Source organism: Acomys minous (genome assembly GCF_964271855.1).
Source record: "Acomys minous genome assembly, chromosome: 9".
NCBI classification, from domain to species: Eukaryota; Metazoa; Chordata; class Mammalia; order Rodentia; family Muridae; genus Acomys; species Acomys minous.
The window spans coordinates 71112929-71134777 of NC_140490.1; the positions used below are offsets into that span (position 1 = coordinate 71112929).

General features: G+C 44.8%; 1 protein-coding gene across 8 annotated transcripts in view; it reads right to left on the reverse strand.

Moving 5' to 3' along the window:
- The window catches only part of ELMO1 (engulfment and cell motility 1), a 531552-nt gene that overhangs the window by 18493 nt on the left and 491210 nt on the right, over positions 1 to 21849 (reverse strand). For all 8 annotated transcript variants that reach the window (XM_084795120.1, XM_084795122.1, XM_084795124.1 and 5 more), the window contains 2 exons: positions 15354 to 15466; positions 6114 to 6221 (listed from right to left, as the gene is read on the reverse strand). In XM_084795120.1, coding sequence (XP_084651246.1) covers positions 6114 to 6221; positions 15354 to 15466 — 221 coding nt within the window. The remainder of the gene's footprint in view (positions 1 to 6113; positions 6222 to 15353; positions 15467 to 21849) is intronic.

Consider the following 21849-nt stretch of genomic DNA (forward strand, 5'->3'; position numbering starts at 1 on the left):
TAAATTTATGGTATATTAAAACAATAGTATAAAAGCTAAGCTCCCAGAAATACTAAGCCTTTACCTAAGTCTGATAACATGCCCTGAGCTCTTAAGCCCAGAGAAGGGTGTGTGTGTGTGTCTCTGTGTGTGTGTGTGTGTGTGTGTGTCTGTGTGTGTGTGTGTGTGTGTGATGAGTTCTAATCCCTGCAGGATTCCCTGCCATCCACTTCCCAGTCTCTGCTCCTGCACCACATAGTCCTGATTCTAGTACACTCTGTCCAGGGTCCTTGTATTCAATTTCAATATCAACATCTGGCTTTTCCTTCTGGGCACAAGGAGACTATGCTTCCCAGCAACCTTTGCAGTTAGCCGGAGTCTTGTGACTAGCTCTTGCCAGTGAAATGTAAGAGAAAGTACTTATCCAGACCAAGGTACTAAAGTGTGTCCCTGTCTGCCATTTCTTCCTCCTGTGTTCCACCCAGGAGGAAGTAGGTATGTACGACAAAGGAGAAATTAGCTTGTGGCTCTAACTGACTGGAGCAGTCCTTCATCAACATATTGGGGTAAGAAACCTTTTGCTGTGCTAAGCTACTAGATGTGGGGCTGCTTGCTTGTGCACCACGGTGTAGCACCCCGGCCTCTCCCTACTGGCTCAGCCCTGTATCTCAGAGTCCTTCTCTCTCTGGCCCTCTCCTGGTCTCCTTTGACTGGGAATCCTGTAAGTGGGCACTATGCTTCCTGAGTCTATCTGTGAGACCTGAAGTCAGTCCTTGGACACTGACCTCAGATTTCACCAAGGACTGGCCTCGCTGCCTTGGTGTCCGGTCTGACTGCAGAGCATAGCTCAATACTTGGGGAAGTTGGTTACTTTTGCAATGGAGACACTGAAGGGAATTTTTAAATTGAATTAGCAAAGCAATAAAAAAAACCTCATAACGCTGGTTGTGGTGGCGCACGCCTTTAATCCCAGCACTTGGGAGGCAGATGCAGGGGGACTCCTGTTAGATCGAGGCCAGCCTGGTCTCCAAAGCTAGTCCGGGACAGTCAAGGCTTGACTGTCTTGAAAAACCAAAACGAAAAGCAAAGCAAAGCAAAGCAAAGCAAAGCAAAGCAAACCAAAAATGTCCTAAGGTTTAGCCCAGCTTTTGAGTCACAAGTACATTGTAGAGATGTGAAATGTTTAATGAACTCCACAGTGTCTTTCTTCTACAAAATTAAGTCACCTCCTGGCTTTAAAAACATGTAGAATGGAACTGCCAGGATCAGTCTTTTGAATCCTTAATACAAAGGCTTCACAGGAGAAAATCTCTTTTCACTGGATATTGTGGCTATCCATATTTTATTTTTAAATATCCATTGTCCATATCAGGGAGATAAGCTGCTGTGTCGCTCATGAGATTATGACTAAAAAGAAAACACAAAATTCTAAAAATACAGTCATTTTGAAAAGGTGTTTTCTTTTCTTTTTTCTTTTTTCCCCCATAGCTTTTCCTCTGGATATACTGGAAGATTAGGCCTGGGGAGAACGTAAAGTAAGGCCCTCTCTAGTCCAGGGCAGAAACAGAGGGGCCATGCTCGCACAGTGGGGAGCGCCCCAGGATAGCAAAGCCAAGCTAACTTTCTGATTTGTTCTTTTTACATGGGAGAATAAAGCAGTGGGCCACAGAGCTGGGAGAAGCAGGAGGTGACCAGAGAAAGAAGTGATGCCCTTACTCTGGGGCACACCTTCATCCCTCATAGTTGCTCCGGTAAGAAGGGTCTGTATGATTTAGTTCAACACCGCCATCCTGCGGATGGCAAGCCTAAGCTTCAAGAGGAAGAATCCCTTATACATCATCACACAGCTGGCCAGGGGCACATGTGGTCTTAGCGCCATGCTTCCTTTGTAGGCTCCGCCCCTTTGTGTTTGGAAGCTGTCAGTACCTGCATCATAGTAAGAACATCCACAAATGTGGTCTTCACTCCAAACACAGTCAAGACACTCATTGCTAGTATTTTGGAAGAAACTTTAATTATGATTTAAATAAAAAATATTATTAAGAACCAACTTGGCCACTAAACACTTTTAGTCCGTCCCCACCCCCCCACCCCCACTCCCTGGGTGGGGAGGCAAGGCAAGGCAAAACACCTCAAGGAAGTGGCTCTGTGCCTTGAGTCTGTGTTGTTTACAGACACTGCTGTGTGCAGATATTGCCAGTAGAAGCTTCAGAGGCAGGAGGCAGGCTGCTCCAACAGTTAGGACAGAGTTCTGCTCTCCCTAACCCAGAAGGTCAGCTTCAGAGCACTGAGTGATGGGCCATACTGTGTCTTTGGAACCAGAAACTAAGTCTTTGTGGGCTTGGCCAACCTCTTGTTCTACCGCTTTGGGCTTGTCCCAGATCATTTTTAGCCCAGGCAGAAAAATAGTGAATTAAAATTGGTCCCAAAGCTGATTTGGCTGCCTGCAAGTACCTCTATCTTACTGTTTACAAACCCATAACTGTCAACTAGTTATACTTAATGCGTCTCTACTTCACTTTTCTTATCTATAAAATATGGATGGAATGCACCTTCATGTTGCACAGCAGATAACTTATGTAAGCTCTGAGCACAGTGCCAAGCATACCTTATGCACTTAGCAACTGCCTTCTGCCATTATTCCCATTACTAATAATCTGCATTAATTCTCTCAGTGGATGGAGGCACCTGCATTTTTCACTGTGCTTCCATGACCCAAATCCCTCATTTTGTCTGGCTGGCCATCAGCTGCTTTCTCCATCCTCTATAATAGGCTTAATCTTTGAGCGGGGGCATCGGCTTGTGCTTTCCTCCCTGTCCCTCTGATGTGGGGGAGCGAAGAAAACTGGCCTAGATTCTTTCAAACAGAGGCCTTGAGGGGCACTGGGCATGACTAAAAAGCAAACGAGTCTCCTGTTTGATAGGGGTGATGGCGATGAGAGCCTGAAGCCCTGGGACAGAAGCCGAGTGGAAGGAGATGCAAGGGAATGCGGATTTTTCCTTCCTGATTTCCCGGCAATCAGAATGGATATGAAGAGCAAGAGCTCACAGAAGAGGAAGCATCCTTCAAGCCTCACTAGTACCTGCTGCAGTAAAGGGTGCAGTTAAACTGTGTGATCCACCAATACCTAACTGTCCAGCCCTGGTTAATTCAAGACAGACCCCCTGGCCTCAAGAGAGGACAGAAATTTGTGGCAAAGCAATGACTCTTACCACTGATTAAGGGTATTTCCTTTTTCTGTCATTGAAGCATAAATTTTTTTAATAAGACATATCTTGACTATAGTTTCCCCTCCCTCTACCCACCCCAGTTCATCCCCACCTCCTCTCTTATCTGGATCCCTCCCTTTTCTGTCTCTCATTAGAAAGCAAAAGAATGAAAACGAAATGAAATAAAACAAAAACAAACACATTGGGATAGGATAAAACAAACAGAAACAAAAGAGTCCAAGAAAAGGCACAAGAGACAGATGTAAACAAAGAGACCCACTCATTTATACACGCAGGATCCTACAAAAAGACAAAACCAGAAGCCACAATAGATACACAGGAGACCTAAGTGGGGGAGGGGTGGGGAGGAAAGATGGAATTTTAAAAGATGAGACAAGGAAAAGTCCTGACGTGACATTATCAAGACAAGGACCCGTCAAAGATGACATCGAGTTCATTTTCTGTTGGCCATCTACTGCTGGGCATGCAGCCTAGCCCCAGTGAGGCTCCCTTGGAGGAAAGTAACATTTCATTTGCAAATGGTTGCCATTTGGAGATAGCTTCTGGGTTAGGGATGGGAGCATTGTCCACTCCTTTCAGCTCTAGGATCCCATCAGTCTCCGTGAGATCATATACACTTTGGCTCTGTTGTGTTTAGAGGGCCTTGTTTCTTTGGTGTCATCCATCCTCTCTGGCTCATACACTCTTTTCTCTTCCTCTTTTGCAGGGTTCCCTGAGCCCTGAGGGGAGGGGTATGGTGGAGATTTCCCTTTTAGGGCCGAATGTTTCAAGATATCTCTCTCTCTCTCTCTCTCTCTCTCTCTCTCTCTCTCTCTCTCTCTCTCTGACACACACACACACACACACACACTCACTTTTTCTAGTGGAATACATTTTCTGCTTCTAAGGTCCCAGGCAGAATATAGAATTGGCAGGCGTGTGCTTGAAGCTCCAAACTGCAGTTTCCTGGACAGCGCAGTGCCTTCTCAGGTACCCAGTTTCATTTCACATTATTATATGAAAGGGCCCCCTTCTCCGATCCTCTACACAGATAGATGCAGTCTCATCAACACACACTCCGCACTCCCATTCTTAAAATCATAAGATGTCTACCTATCTTGCAAGGGATAAAGTGTGAGATGGCCTTAGAATTTCTGCATCCCTGGACTTTAAGGCTGCAGAGGAAAAGGGGGGACAAGACCCCTAGAATCATCTTCAGGAGGAAGAATGCTGCTTTCTCCCAGAACCAATGTCAGCCATGGCCACTGCCAAACCCAGTGTGGAGGACGGAGACACCACCACTCTGTCTGTGCTCTTCTGTGACAACGCAGGCCAGGTGCTCTCCCTGCACGCCTACTTTTCTCTGGAGCTTTGGAGGTGATGGCGCAGTGTATTGTGGGAAAGCCCAGCAACTGCTCTTTCCTAGGGCTTGGGTGCTAGCCATCCTCCACACCTCTTCTCTCTTGCAGGGCTGCTAATTTCCTAGGCAATTGGGCATACCACTCGTAAACCTGACCAACTGGCAGCTACATGCCTGCGCTCACGTTGAGAAGTGGATCAGACATCTGTAGGGATGCAGATAAATGATGCGCTCTGTAAGAGAGAGCAGATTCTCGGGGTGGGGTCAGGAGTGTGGGGATTCTCCTGCACAGTTCACTCTCTCTCTCTCTCTCTCTCTCTCTCTCTCTCTCTCTCTCTCTCTCTCTCTCTCTCTCTCTCTCTCTGTGTGTGTGTGTGTGTGTGTGTGTGTGTGTAGGGGAGTGTGGGGACTGCCCAGGCACAGCCTCCAGCTTTGAGTTTCACATCAGCCATCAGCACATTACTTTTTCCTGCTATGGGGTGTCAATAATACATGCTGGCAAAGCAGTTCCCCTATAGCCAGGAATGAACTATGACACTACAAAGACCAGGCTGTCCCATTTTTAAACTGGAGGAAGAGACTGTTCTAGGCTATCTGCCTGAGATGTCAACGCAGAGCCTGAAAGTGTCAGAAAGTTTCCTGCTCATGGTTTGTGTTTGCTTCCTGTGGTCCTGAGTCGTATAGCAAGCAGTCCAGATTTGACTTTCATGGGCCCTGGGGTGAAGGGAGGCAGATGTGAGACGGCAGGGGGTAGGAGGTCGAAGACACTGCCTGGGATGTGGTTATCTAAACACAGCAGGATCAGCATTACTTTTAAAGGTTATTTAAGCATGTCCTGACAACTAGCCCCTGCTCGCTTTCTCTGACTAGAGTGTCCTCCAAGGATGTATTACTTCTGTCTCATTTCTCTTTCAAATTAATTCACCATCCTGGCATCTTTTCAATGTTGTTCTACTAATTTTTAGACTCTACACTTAGCACTGCTCCTTGTACTTGGTACCTGGCTTGGTATTTGCTTAAAAGGATCTCTTCAGAATCATATGTTAGAACAAAGCCCATGAAAAGGGCAAAATACAAGAAATAATACATATCTTGCAGGCCTATTGAGTCCTGGAAAGTCATTTATCGTAAGTTCTCAAGTTTCTGAGTTCGCAAAAGCAGCACTTGACTCTTTCACTAACCCTGTGATCTGATTCCAGAGCACGTTAAACAGTATGTGGTGGAGTTCGTTGCATATGTTATTAGAAAATACAATTGATAAAATCAGGTTTACATATGGTTCTAGGTCTTTAAAATAGCTCTAGTTTAAAGTAGGCATTTGAACTCCTACGTTCCTCCTCCAGGCAAGATATAGAAGCATCACCAGACATCTGTCCTGAGCATCCCTGAGCCTCACATCTTTCCGGGCTGTGCACTTGATGGGAATGCACAGGTTAAAATAGCAGGAAGAGTCAAGTTCAAAGGGTTTATTTAAGTGAATAGTTTTCTGTACAGTATACTATAAATAAGAAGTAACTAACCAACCAAGACCCATGTGTCCTACACGAGGAAGGAAGCCACTTACATTTGTCCTGCAAGGAATCGTGGGGCACTTCTCCTTGGGGACTCTCTTCCAAGTCTCCATAATGTAAGACCTTGTGATTTGGTGAAAGCCGGCAATACCAAAACTTGTCTGAAAAGAAAACCACATGTTTAAAAGGTTAATGATCCTGTTCTTCACAAACATTGCCATGCTGTTTCCTAGCAGTGCTTCCCAGAGGAGGAAAGCCACTCATTTGATTTAGACAGTGGTTCTCAGCCTTCCTCCGGCCCTTTAGTAGGTTGCCAAAGGGGTCGTGAACCACATGTTGTGAACCGCTGGTGTAGACCTTAAGAAATAATGGATTTTCATGTCCTGGTGTTAACAATCTTATACAATAAAAGATCCTCAGGGAGAATCTCCATATCTGATCTCAAGCTGTACTATAGAGCAACAATAATTAAAACAGCATGGTACTGGCACAGCAATAGTCTGGTTGATCAATGGAATCGAATTGAAGACCCAGAAATGAATCCACACACATATGGTCATTTGATTTTTTGACAAAGAAGCCAAATCTATTCAATGGAAAAAAAATAGCATCTTCAACAAATGGTGCTGGTCTAACTGGATGTCTACATGTAGAAAAATGCAATTGGACCCATATTTATCACTATGCACACAACTCAAGTCCAAGTGGATTAAAGACCTCAAAATAAAACCAGACACTAAATTGGTTAGAAGAAAAAGTAAGGAAGAGCCTGGAACACATTGGCACAGGAGACAACTTCCTGAACAGAACCCCCCCCCTTCTGATTTTGGTATTTCAGTATCACTCACCCTGCTCTTCAACATTGGTGACCACTGGGGATGTCAATGGAAAAGTATTTTCTAAGAGGGTGGTTTCCATGGACATGCCGTGAGTGTCTGTAATCACCACAGGGGCTAGTCCTTAGCCACAAAAGCTTGGCAAAGTGGGAAAGAGGTGAAGGAAGGATCCCTGCTGGAGCCTTGAGGTGCTGCCGTTCTGGTTCAGCCTGCTTGGACACTGCACACAAGGTCATGCTTCTGTCAGCACACACAGGTGTCCCTCAACGCTAACAGACCACATGCATGACCCGTGAGCAAACTATCGGGGCATTGGTGATAGTCACAGCGGTGGGATCCAGGAGAAACCATCTGAATAATTCAGGACTCAGTGAAAGAGTAAAGAAATGTACAAGAGTTACTAACCACTTCAGTCTGGGCCTGAGTGGAAATGACTAAGCCTGAGGGTTATTCTTTCACTGGCCTCCCATGATCTTGTCCCTCCAGCTCCCATGTGTGATAAGAAAATGTGAGCAAGACTGAGGCAGGGAGAAGGAGGCGAGTGACCCTTGTAGACCTATAGAGTCACAGACTTGGAAGTTGACTGCAGTGTTTGTACAGCTATGAAGGTTCAATTAGATGGTGGCTTCCCCAGAAAGGCTTCTTTGCTCTCAGTTATGACCTGACCATCTCCAGAAAATATCTGCCTGACATTATTGCTATATACACATTAGCCATCTTAATGTTCCCTGCTGTAAAACCCAAGGGAAGCAGCCTTCCCTAGTGGTTGTACCATGAACAGTTGCTGATCAGACAAGAGAATCTGGGGTCCTCATTAGTCTGGACAGTGTGTGGAAGTTAGCCACTGTCTTCACAACGGCTATGGTCCCAATGCCTTGGTACAGTGCCGGATGCTGAATGTTTGCACAGTTGGTGCTGGCTAAACTGGAAAATGAAGATTTAAGGAGATTTGGTTGACACACATCAGCCACACAGCAGCTGTGCCCTCCAGCCTCTTGGTACTTTCATGCACCTGGTTTCCCTATGGTCTTGGTCGAGTCACCTCTATTGTACCCGCAGTCCAAAATTGTTTTTAAAACTATGCTGACCAAAATCCATTACAATGTAATAAAAGGAGTTTTTAAACCTAAAATTGCTCTCACTGGGAAAAAAACACCACTTAACCATAATTCATTTAATCAACAGAAAGCTTTAAGAATGGAAGTAAAAGCCACATATTGAACAACGAAAATGCCCGACTTGACCCACAAGAGGAAATTGTGTCTGTGACTCTTGTCTTCCTAGTGTATAAGAGAATTTTAGAATTGTTTGAGAAATCCTGGCCATCCATGAGAAGGATGCATTTGGGGAAACAGAGCTGGAATTACAATAGGAATTGTCAAGTCTGGAGGGTATCAGCGTTCTAAGCACCACAGAACTGTTAGGGGCCTGAAATAACAGGACATGGTGGTCCTCCCTACACACAGGGACGACATGTTACCAGTGACTTTCTGTAAGGTGTGCTACCTCTAAGGGAGTTTGGGGGCTAAGTGAGTGACTGATGGCTAATGGGAAGGAGGCTGGTGGGGTGTGACACTGGGACACTCAGTTCTTCCGTTGATTAAGACCTGCCTGTTCTTTACAGAGATGCCTTCTTTGTCAGCTGGGGTTAGCCTGCGACTCAGTGGTGCAATGTGAAGGCAAGAGGTCTATATGCTGCAGTGATTGTTTATACTCAGTATGGCCTGATGGGGAGAATTAAGAAATTGAACTAGCTAGTATAATATGAAAGGAGCTGCGCAATGTATATTCATCTACAAAATATGTTAATTTTGTGTTGCTGCTTACATTTTCAGGATAAATTTGCAATGTACCCAGTGTTCCTCAGGAGCAACGAGAAGTCATTAAATGAATGGCAGACGTAAAAGGTGTTCCCTTAATTCATGGTGGCAGCAGAAAGACCTCACAAACACTTATGTCCAGGACTGGAAAGTAGGGACAAAGGCAATCTAGGAGAGGAATAGAGAACTTTTCTTGCTTACAAATTATTCTTAGGTCACAAACCACTACTTATCACGTGTCAGAAATGACTACCTACTTTGCAAAGTTGGATGGAAGCTTATTTAGCAGAAACACAAGAGGCCACCTGGAACGCTGGCCTGACTGTCTGCTTCGTAACTGAAGAGAACCTGTTACAAGACCTCACCCTCAACTGCATTGGGTTACAGGACTTCACCCTGCCCTGATTTTCCTCCTGCCTCCAGCTGATGCTTCTGTTACTCTACACAAGTTCCCCTACTCTGTCTACTACTACAATCGTCAAGAGCCAAAAGAGTCTTGTGCATGCCTGATGGGAGCACCGTGTTCTTCTCTTCCTCAGCAAGTAGGAAGTTTTGGATGGATTACAGAGTGATGAAGGAGGGGCTGAAGTGGCTGAAAACTTGTCTTGAGTAGTGGTCAAAGAGGTAGCATCTTCTGTGAGATGGGTACTACAGACCTTAGGGTGAGAGACATCATGATCTTGCATAATTCTGTCTCAGAGGTAGGGCTGCTATAGACAAAAGGGAAGCTGCCCACACCCCCTAGCACAGCACACAGGCACAGTGGTAGAGACATCTGTGTCAGCCACAGCAGCAGCAGCTTGATTTGTAGTGTTCTTTTGTGGGGAAAAATGTGCGTTTTCCTTTTAAGACTCAGCATGATGCTGTGAGTTCCTCAATCCCTTTGGGCGAGAGAAGAGTGGATTTCATCATTAAAAGCAATTAGCAAGAAGCAATGAGAACATTATCAAAGACTGTTTACTAGCATCTACGGAGGATGTGAGCGCTAATGTGGAGGACTTGTAGTCAATTACAAAGCACAATATATTAACAGTTGTCTTTCCATTGCCAGACTGAAAAAAAATATGGAGACAATTTTGTACTTCAATCTTTTCCTTAGTTCTTACTCATTCTTGAAGTCTGTTCCCTTTTCTCCTCTCCTTTGTCACTGATCCTTCCTTCCATTCCTCTGAGCATGCCATTGCCCCTACCCACGTTAAAGGAACAGAGGGACTTCACAGCTCATGTTTTCATTTCTTTTCTGTGCTGTAGTAGCTCTAACCAAAAGCAGCCTGGACTTGAGTGTCAGGGCTTTATTTGGCTTACATTTCCAAGGTACAATCCATCATTGAAGAAAGTTGATGGCAGGAAGCACTCATAGAGGAACTGTTTCCTCACTTGCTCTCTGGCTTGCTCATAGGCTCATATTTAAGCTACTGTTCTCATGCAGCCTACGATTACCTTCCTGCCTAGGGACGGTGCTGCTCATGGTGGGCTGAGCTCTCTTGCATCAACGACTAATAAGGACAATCCCCCACAGACATCACAGGCCAGTTTGATCTAGGTGATTCTCCAAGTGAGGGGTTATTCTCAAATGTTTCTAGGCTATGTCAGGCTGACAGTTAATGCTATCTAGGACCATCCATAACTTTGGGTAAAAGGTCTAATCAAAGCTATTTATGATGTCCCATGGATAAGTAAAAATTTTACAATACTGTCTAGCAGAACTTTCTGCAATGATACAACTTATCCTTAACTGCTTTATGCAATAAGAAAACAAATTTAAAATTTTCTTTCATTTTTCCAACCTGGCCATGGGTAAGCATGCCTCTTGGTCTTTAGAGGGGACTAGAACATCCAGTGAGAGTTGCCACCACTGGTGTGACGTGCTGGCTATTCCAGGAGGTATGAGAATTCAGTCTGACCAACTCTGCTTTGGAATCTGGAGACATCTGGAGATAGGTGCAGAGCCATATTTGGTAGCAGGCCCTGGAAGTCCCTTGTCACAGAGGTGGAGAAGCATTTGCTAACCTATGTTGTTAGGGCACTCCCATTAGGATGCCCTAAATGATACCAATTCATCATTGTGTCCAGAAAGTTCACATCTTGTCTAAGACTCAACTCAAATTGCCCAAGTCAAATAGCAGGTCTGGACAGTGCCTTGAAAAGGCAATGTCACTTTCCCAGCGATCAGACGTACATGTTTCTTGCTGGGTCAGGAGTCAGGAGGCGGGTTGGTAGCCATGGTGGCAGTGAAGACTACTCTGCCTTCCAAATACGTCTTTCTTAATTCACTGACCATCTTCGAAGCCAGAGACTTGTTTTGATTTTGAATTCTGCCTCCTTGGAGGTAGTGTGTCTTTTCCTAGCTCACGGTTCCAGGACTCTCACACACGCAGGAAGATGATTGGACCTTGATGATGCACCTGGTCCTGGGACTCAGCTAGAGCCCTTAGCAAAATTATAGCCTGAAAGATGCTCGTTCTTCACTTGTAAAGGGCTAGGCTTATCTGCATAAGTAAAACATACATGAAGCATCCATCCTGCATTCTCCATGGGGCTGGCTACAAGCACTCGCTCATTCAGTCAGAGAACGTGTCCCTATCACTCTACTGTTCACCCTTCCCCATTTTTGAAATGTCAATGATCTGTTATCGTGACCCATTGGATGCCTTTCCCAAAACTCAACTGTTTTTCCTTCATTTGTAAGTACATGCTTATTTGTACCTGCCTTTTTGTTAAAATCGGCTGATTAGGTTTCATGAAACACCGAAAGAGAAATGTAATTAAAACAGGAAAGCAGCAGCTTGTTGCCCAGAGGGTTGATGGAGAGGCTGCGCCTGAATAATCCACTCGGCTCCACGTCTCTGACTGAGTTACAAGACTTCTGTGAGCTACAAGGCCTCAAAGTGGGAAGACAAGTTTGACCTGGAACAGAATTCTTCTGAGATAGCTTGGTCACGTTGGCACCTAAATACGGGAAGCTACGAAGCGTCTTCGGTGAGAAGTAAATTTTATGGTGTCATTTGTTGAAATGGTTGTCTAGTGTCTAACTCAGGGGTTTTCCAATACCATTGAATGCAAGCAAGTCTAAGAAAATGTAGAGGAAAACATTGGAAACTGTAGTCTTATGACGCAACTGTGGCTGTACCACAGACAACCTCCAGGAATTTATCTTCACTCTCCACTCTAGGAGGATGTGGGACAGGGAGGCAAGGTCAAGCTTTGCAGTGTGTAGTCAGTAGAAAGAGGAAAGGAAGCCTGAGACATCCAATAGCAGTCTGCTTCTGGTGTTTAAAAATTACACGCCAAGAAGCTACAACCAAAAATAGTCATAAGAGTCCTCTTGAATGCTTGATAACCTCCATACTCAGCACTACAGAGCTTCTCCTTAACCATTGAAAGTACCACTTGGTGTAGGAAGCAACAGCATCCTTGAGTGACAGAAGAGGAAAGGAGCAGATTGTGAACAGATTGTCAACTGCTACTCAGCCAGGAATGGGGAGGCTGGGCCTTAAGCCACATGACTTTCTGCCTCCCAGGTCTACTGGGTCCAGACACTCTAGAAGCCCAGGCTACTATGGTTTGCATTGGACTGTCCAAGAGTCAGAGCCATGGATGAGATAGGATGATAGGCAAATGCCAACTGTGGGCATTCTGACAAAATGTAACAAAGGAGAAGATGTTTTGCAAACTCTTCTACTTCCAGTTCTGTGGGACCAGAAGCTTTCACAATTTCCCCTGTAACTGTAATTAGTGAATCTGCTCATCTGTGTCCGCCCCACTATTAGACAAGGTGGAAGGGAGGTAGCCATGGCTCCTACACAGGGAGTACCAGATCTAATCTGTGGTGAAGTCTCCTTGAACGTGCATGTACTTGAAGGGGTGGTGATTGATTTTACACTCCAGCCCACTAGGCTGTGCGAAATGTAAACCCAGTCTTTTGATGGCGTGGTGGGAAACCACATGCAGCACAGGCAGAGAGCTGGTTACCAGCCTTAGCCAACAGGCTTCTCCGCTCGCAGAAGGAGAATCTTGTATTCAATGCAAGTGGCTCCACTCTGCCCAGGTGTTTGCTAACTCATCCACCGGCTAGATGCTACTGCTTTTGTTCATTTGGAAGTTCATCAACAATAAGGGATGAATATTTTTTTAAAAACACAAATCTGTAATGATCTTATTTAGAAAGGAAGACTCTGGTAGAGGTAATCCATTTCAGCCTAGAAAGGAATATCAAGTCATGCAGTGGCCTGAATATCCAGTGTAAGTGTAGGCCCTAGGACTCTGCTGGCCTCAGTGAAAGATTGCAGAGTCTCTATGTGTTTTCCGGACTCTACTTCTGAGTCTCTTGCCCAATGCCAAGTAAAAAAGAAAATGTTTTAAGTTACATTAATGGACCTATATACCCTAGATATTGATCTACCCAGGGCCAATAGGGAGGTGAGGGCAAACACCTGGCTAATAAATACCTCTCAGATTGTACACTTCCAGACTCCCATGTGGAAGTGTTTTCAGACATCAAATGTCTTGCCTGAAGGCACTAAGGGGGCTGGCTGCACAGCTGAGAAGGCCACGGCAAGTTCTCTCACTCTCAGATGTGTTTTTTTTTTTTTTAACACAGTCTTCCACAAGAGCAGTGACTCCTGGCTTGACCCCTAGGAGCTCCCTTCCTAACCACCTTTATTTCTTGCAGAAATCTTAGGAAGCAGGTATTGATACTGACTGAAAACGGCACACGTCCATGTAGCTGGACGAGGGCAGCCAGCCCTGTGCATTATAGCACAGTGTCTTCTTGGAGTGGCATAGATTTGAACAGGAAGAGCAGGAAAAGAAACTCAGAGAGTAAGGAGGAAGTGAAGTCATTCTTCAAGGGCTGGACGTAGATGGGCTCTCTCTTCCATTACTTTTACAAGGCTAGCCTTCCTTAGGTCCCCGTCAGCTGCACCCCACCCCCTTCCTAGGCTCTCTGTTGAGCTTCATGTCCCCCCCCCCAATAATCCACACTTACTGAAGTCCTTCAGTGTGCTTTTCAATGGTAACATCGACACATTTCAATTACTGAACACTCGGCACAGAGCGGTTAAAGTAAACGGCCAGGGAGATGGGCACAAACACAAACTGATTACTGTCATTAGTGGGCGAGCGCTGTTCCCAGCAAGGCATCCGTCGGGTTTCAGCACTACCTGCCAGTGGTTCTCCCAGCTCATAACTAATATTTGTTCTCAGCACAGTTGTGAATGCCGCTGCTTATGCCTCGCTCTTTCTCAATTTCTTCACCTCTTCTCAAATCTCATTTCTCAAGTCTGCTTCCTAGCTGTTTTCTTCTAGGACGGTCTGATATGAACACTTTGTGTAATCAGAGCACGTCAAGAGAACAAGAGAACTACCAAGGCAGAGAAATATCTGGGACCGCTGCCCACCTAGTGTGCCTGGTCTACTAGCACCTTTTTGATATGACATTTCAAGGTCAGGAATAAGAGACAATTCAGAAGTCTGTCTCGAAAGATTTAGAAAATAGATTAAACTTCATCTTAAACACTTTGCTTATATCCCCAATAAAATAACAGCATCAGTATAGGAAATTTGAGACCCATGCAGCAAGTACCAAGATCCAACCAGACAGTGGGTGCCAGTTTTTTTTTCTTTATGGTGCAAGAGAGTCATGAAAAGGAAGGATGCGGGATCAGTAAGATGGTCAGTGGGTAAAAAGCACTTGCCGTGCAAGCCTAATGGCAAGCCTAATTCCTTGAACTTACAGTGAGGGAGTAGATGCACAGAAGTCAGTGATCTCCATTTGCGTACCACGGCATGTGTGTATACCTTCACCCACACACAAATCGTACAGTCACAGATACAATACGGATAAATAAAATAGACATTTTGAAAGTAAAAACTAGAAGGAAGGGCTTGTAGCTTTTGAGGACAAAGCCTTGCCCCTCTGTAGCTTTACAAGTTACTCAGGGGAGGTAATCCCCCCCTCAGGAACAGTCATAGGGGAGGAGAATAAGGGGAAAATGGGAGGGAGGGAAGAATGGGAGGATACAAGGGATGGGATAACCATTGAGATGTAACAAGAATTAATAAAGGAGAAAAAAAAAGTTACTCAACCCTCAGGACCCCTGGGTTGTTATGTGCAAATGTGTGTGACTACAATAAGTACTTCCCAGGGCTACTTTGGAGATGAGTTTCATTAACCTAGTCATGAATTATTCAACAATAGGGATATGTCTGCAAGAAATGCATGATTCCATCATGTGACTGTCATAACACAAACTAAGGTGGTGCAATGCTCCTAGTGGCCACAGCTGTATGTGTGGTCCTCTGTTGACCGATATACATACAATCCATGGCTGTGTGCATAACACATTGAGAGAAGAGAACAGCCTTGCACACTGTCGAGTCATAGCATGTACGAGTGGTTGTTGGCACCACCACTATTAGCTTTGTGCCACTAAATGGCAAAAGACAACTCTTTAGCTCCATGGATCTTTTCGTCATTTTGGACTTCGGTTCTTCCTCCCTACAAAACGAGGATGGACCCAGATTGCCATTTGTGTCTCAAGCACAGTGCTGTCCTGGAATGACACTATGCACTTGTGCGTACCCAGAAGCAAGCTCCTGTTGTCCCTGCATGTGTGTGGAGTTCCCTAAGCAATACCTTGTCTCCGACGAGCGTTGAGCTTCCTAAAGCAGGTCCCTTCCACGAGGCGGTTGAGGCGCTGCTGCTTGATCAGCTCTAAGATTTCCGGCTGGATCTTCTCCTTTAGTTCCCTGGTGGAGGACAAACACATTGTGTTCCACAGTGCGCCTTGAGAAGCAGCCACTGTTGGTAGCCCTGTGGGCCAATGGGCAGGAGCACGGGCGGCCTCCTGTTGTGAACACGCCAGGACTTCCCCAGCTGGTGCTTTGGAAAATCATTTAGAGATTTTTCTAAGTGCTGTTTGGGAAATCTAGGCCAGGGTTCCCCGTTGAAACATCTCTACCGGGTCTCTGACATTTGCAGACTATCCACAGAAGTGCCAGCCGCTTTTGTGGTTTTTTTTCTCCAGAACAAAGGCTTCTGAGAAATTCCATATTTCACAGAGTCATAAATGTAGCTTAGGCAAAAGCCCAAGAAAATAGATTCCTGGCTCTTAGTTTTTCCCCTATAGCAACAAAACAAACAAACAAAAACAAAACAACCCCCCACATTAGTTTTGTGGGTGATCAAGCAGGAATATTGGGGGACCGTGCAGTCGCTACATCCCATAACTAACTGTCTCTTGAGCAAGGACCACTTTTAGCTTTCTATTTCATCTCTCACAAATGAGAAGAACTACAATGCTGTCCCAGATTCTAGCCCACAGAGGTTGAGATAATGATGGGATAAATTAAAATTATTTGTAGCTTGTCTCAGGCTAATAGGATGTAATTTAGTTTTAGATGGTCTACGCTGCAAAGATTCCGGGATAGAGTGCAGTGGTTTCTATACCTTTAAGGGATTTGTATGTTATGAAGCTTAATTAGCCTCCTGGCATTTGAGGCTAGTAAAGTCATCAGTATTCTAGTCAAAGCTGTCGTGAGAGCAGCAGAGGTCAGAGATTAGCACAGGGATTAGAATCCTTCCAGAGAAAATGCTGTGACTCCTAAAGGAGACAGTGTGTGAGCCCAAGTCCTTATGAACACTGGGCAGTGATGGAAGCTCTACCGAATCTACCTCGGTGACCATCTCTCTTTTGCTCCAATACGCCAAATGACCGCTGTGACACGCACTCAAGGCTCCCATATTCATCAGCTTTGGTCTTGATTCTGCGCTTGCCTTGGCAGAGGGCAGACAGCTGCTTCCGCCTGCTCCTGCGCAGCAGGTGGGGAAGGCTACTTTCCGCTGGCAGGTACCCGCAAGACTAGAAGTACATTGTGTGATTTTTTACCTCGTTTGATTTCACTTCCCCCAGACTAACACAAACTTGGAGGATGAATATTTAATATTACCGCTCCCATCCTACGGATGTGGAAACTCCTCAGGAAGCTAAGAGTAGAACAGAGTAAAAACCAGAACCTCTCTTGTGCTAACGTGAACAAGCACAAAGAAAGAGAGAGGGATCGGGGCGCGGGGCTGAAGAGACGCCTTGCCAGTTATGAATACTTGTTCCTAGCACCCACCTGGCGGCTCACAACTATCTGTAACCGCAGTTCCAGGGGATCTGGTGTCTTCTGCTAGCCACTGTGGGCAGCCGGCATGCATGGGGTGCACAGGAATACACGCATGCCAAATACTTGTATGCATAAAATAACTAAATTTAAAATCTTATTGTATAAAAGAAAGAATGACATAAGAAGGACTAATGTGATAGTTAAACTTAAATTCCAGCTTGATGAGATCATCTGGTAATAGATTTCTGGATGTAGTTTTGGGAGATTATCTTGAATAGATTAATTGAGGTGGGAAGAGTAGGTGGTACCAGTCCCTGCGCTAAGACCTTAGACTGCATATTTTTAAAAAGTTAGCTGGGCACAAATATTCATCACTCTCTGCCAAGTTTGCACTGCTGTAACTTCTAAGGCGTGTTGTGCGTTAACCTTGAACTATGAGCCAACATAAATCCTTTGTCCCCTTAAGTTGCTTTTGTCTGAATATTTTGTCATAGCCATGGGAAAAGTCACGAGGACAACTAATCCACATTCGGGAGCTGAAATGGCCTTTAAATCCTGTGTGATATGGAAATGCTGCACTAATGATACAGCTTGGAGCATGTTCAAGGCCTTCCATCCACAGGCCTCGGAGGGGCTCAGCTCAGGCTTTCAGATCACCATCACAATGGTTTATTACCAGTGCTCATATTTTATAAAACAGACTCAGCAAATCACAGCTTTGAGGAACCCTGCGTGGGATGGAGAAGGAGTTGAGTACCACATGGGCAGCTGTTCGTGGCAATAAATCACTGGGTCCGACTTCTCTGTCTGGGCAACTGGGCAGAGAGGGAGAGAGCCTCCGGGGATGGAAAGCACACAGGAGGAAGAAGCTTGGAATTCATCAATTTTGAGGGTAGTTTTGATAGTCTGTGGCTACGGTATTAAAATGGAGAGATGCGAAACGTGAGGAGGAAATTCCAAGCTATTTTAATGATGTCTCATGATATTTTGGGAAAAACTTGGATATACTTATCATTATCACACGCCTTCAGCAGATCCAGTGGGTGTACTAAAAGAAGTGAATCTACATCTCACCAAGAGAATTTATAAAAAATTAAAAAATAAAAGTCTAAGGACTCCAAACATGATTGGGCAAAGGAAAATAAGAAATCCTTATTTTAATTTTTTTGACTTCTTCCATTTCCTTGCAAACAGACTCAGTAGCCATATATTCACACATATGAAGAAAGCCCAGAATATTCTTACAGTATGTTTGGGTGACTAATATATATGACCTTTTAGGCATGCCAAGTGAGAAGACCCTGAGCCGCATATGAAATGTGTAGCTTGTGTCATTGAGGCCGGGGTGGTGGGGTCACTGGCTGACTTGTACATGAAGAAGGAGAGAGATTAAAGCAGGGAGGGTTAAGTGAGTGTATATAAAGCAGCTCACTCTAGTACCTTCTCTGGAAAACAATTCTAGTCCAGGCTCAGGAAGGGCAGAGCAGTGCACAGAAGACAGACAGCACCTCCAGAATGAGGTCAACGCTTAGCTTGGGGTCTGTCCAGCTGAGCTACCATCCCCATTGGTCATCTCGAACCTGGTTTGGCAAATGTTTTCTATAAGCCATCAGGCAGTAAATGTTTTAGGTTTGTAGGATATTAGGCCAATAGAAAAATGAAGGAATGTGGCTGAATTTTAATAAAATGCTCTTACAGAAATTGGTAGTGGGTAGATTTGGCCCAAGAACTGTGGCTCTATGTACTAAGTTTGTTCTGTCAGCTCTCAGATTTGTATTTCCAACTGAGATCTGTCTGCTACCCTCTAGATGACCATACATGACCACTTTCTGGATGTTTCCATTCCAGAGTGCTGTCCTTTAGTTGTTTAGGCCCCAAATCTAGAGCCCACCCTTGATTCCTCTCTTTGTAAAACTGCATTTAATCCACCAGGAAATACCATTTCCCTCCTCTTCAAAAAATAACTAATGCAGAGCAAAAACTAATCCTATTATACCTTGCTTGAGTTACTACAGCAGCGTCCTAATGATCTTGCTTCTGAATGTGCCTCCTTGCGACGTTTCCAACGCAGAGCCCCATGGTAGTTGTCCACTCAAAACCCCAAGTGGGGTCAGCAAAGCCCCCATGAACTACCGTTCCCGATCCCTTCCTACAGTCACCTCCTACTGCTACCGTCCTCAATTATTCTCATCCTGACCCATTACCTCATCGTTCACTGAAAACCTAGATATACACTGACCTCAGGATGAATGCGCAAGTCACTCTTCTTGCTTGGGGTGCCCTTCATCCAAATATCTGAGTCCCTACTATATCACCATTCAAATGTCATCATTATAATTAAAGGTATCTTTTTACCATCTTCATAACTGTATTTCATTCCTCTTATCCTGCCCTATGCACACATTCTATCTATATGGTCATTTTGTCACCACTTAACTTGCTGTCATCTCACCTACATTATATATGTATAGTATGTGTCCCCTCTCTAAAATTGAACACCACAAGGGTTAGAGTTGTATATGTTCTACTCATTGTTTAACCACAGATCAAAAGAGCAATGACCAGCATGTATCAGATATTGATACATATTTGTCAGATGTTTGAACACTGGACATGGTATACCTGTATAGACTGACCTACAAGAATAGGATTTGAGTGAAATACTAGGCTAGTAGGATGGTCTTTAGGAAAGCTACGTGTGTGTGTGTGTGTGTGTGTGTGTGTGTGTGTAAATGAGCCTTATTTCTGGCTTTTTTAAAAAAATAAACTTTCTCATTTATTTCTCTTGTATATTCTCTGACAATGTGAAAAATATACAAATACACTCAAGTGTCAAGTTTTCCATTTACATATACTACTAACATCACAACATGTTAAGTTCTGTGGAGCTTTTCTGTTTGCTTGTTTGTTTGTTTGTTTGTTTTTCAAGGTAGAGTTTCTCTGTGTAGCCTTGGCTGTCCTGGATGCACTTTGTAGACCAGGCTGGAGTTGAACTCACAGAGATCAGCTTGCCTTTGCCTCCCCAAGTGCTGAGATTACAGAAATGCTCCACTGAGCTCAGCTAAGCTCTGTGTTCTGTTACTTGGTGCATATCATGAGCATGCGCTGGCTGGCTTTCAGAGGCTATTGTGTTGAATCCTTGTAGCAGCCTAATGACATGAGAGTGCTCGTTGTTTTCATTTCCTGGAGAAGGCAAAGGCAGGCTTAGGATGGCCTTTTCCAGAAGGCACGCTGCAAACGGTTTCAGCACATCTTCCTTGCCTGTTGTACTGCTCTGTTGTTGTCTCCTCTCCCAACTCAGGACTAGATGACCCATTTCTGACTGTTTAAGCCATTTCTATCCATTAGCCTGTACCAATAATGAGGATAGATTTATCTTCTCTGTTAAGTGCAAATAGAAGGCATCTCCTCTTTGAAACCATTTGTCAGGAACCAGGAAATGAGCCAGGGCTGCTCTTTAGCCATAGCTAATCCCCAAACATTTGTTCACGTAGAGTTAACTTTTCTCTTCTTGGGATACGTGATCATTTTTTTTTTTATCAAGGCAAGGCTGATGTGGTTTGCATGGAAGTGAGGTTTGCCACTGTGTTGTGTGTGATATGTGGGCAGCCACGGGCAGGAGAGAGTGCTATGGAGTTGGAAGTGCCAGCGAGCCAGTGGAAGGGCAGTGGACTGGTGCTGCTGTGCCTAGCAGGGCTGCTGTCCCTGCTTGCAAAGCTAAGGCTCGAGTTAGACAGCCTTGACGGTGCCGTTTGGTTTCCTGAGCTTGGAACCATGCAGTTCCTGCCGGCTTTGTGGAGATCCAGGTGCATTTCCTGTAGCTAAGTAGCTAGCAGTCTGTTATTACCCCCACAACCCCCAACTTCTGAAGTCTGGATAGTGACGCACCCTAGTGCTTCTCAGCACCTTGGGCTGAGCCTACCATGGAGGGAGTGCTTAATATGTGTTTGTTAAACTAATAAAAGAAAGAAAGAAAACAAACGTGCATAACGATCCTCCTGTTTCTCTTGAGTGATTCTTGTCCATTGGGAGTTGTATTGGCATCACTTATATACTTCATCCAGTCCAACAATAAGTTCTCTGCCTAACAGGTCACAGTAAGAGACAAAACAGATGCCTGCGTGCACAGGTCCCTCTAATAGACCAACTATATCCTGCTTTCTACCTGCTGGTAACAGAGGCTGTAGCTACAGGCCTCACTGGAATTTTTGTCCATATGACTGCAGCAAAGTTAGGTACAAGAAGACACTTTGCTGCAGTCCTATGGACAAAAATTCCAGTGAGGTCTAGTGTTTTCCAGTCTTTTCCATGCAGGAGACAATCTTTCCATTGGCTCTGTGTCTTCTCACTCAAGGAGCTCCAAGGTAAGAGCTTCTTGCAATAAAGGAAACGGAAGCTCCAGCATGTAGGGGCAGCATCTTGCAGGGAAAGAAAGAAAGGCACGGCGGCGGGGTAGGCTCAGCCTCGCTAGAGCTGACAGTCTCCTCTGCAACAGTCAAGATGGAGCATGGAGAGGGTGGCTTGGCTTGGCTGAAGTGGTGGTAATTGGGAAGCACTTGGCCTTCACTTCATCACCTCTTCACTTCTCCAGTTAGGTTTTTAAGAATCGTCAAATGCATAATGAAGTGTCCTCGTGTTGGTACATTTGCTGGAACAGAGCATTTAAAATCCAGCGTTTTGTGAAGGTAGGTCCTGAGAGGGTGTGGCAGCACACATCCTTCGTGTGGGTGAGCAACTGCATCATCCAGTAGCTAGCTACTTATTCCAATGACTCTGTGCTTGGTATTTCTGACTGTGACTATCTCCTGGTTGAGGATCAAGTAAAACAAACAAACAAACAAACAAAGCCCCCAAAAAACAAAAAACAAACAAAAAAGAAAGAAAGAAAAGAAAAGAAAAAAGAAAAAGAAAATCTGTGTTTTTTATAAGGGCCAGTATTAGATGATGTATCTTAGGGTTTATAACAGTGTGAGCTTCTAAGTCCTTAGAAGCATTTTCTGGCCCCTGCTGATGAACTTCAC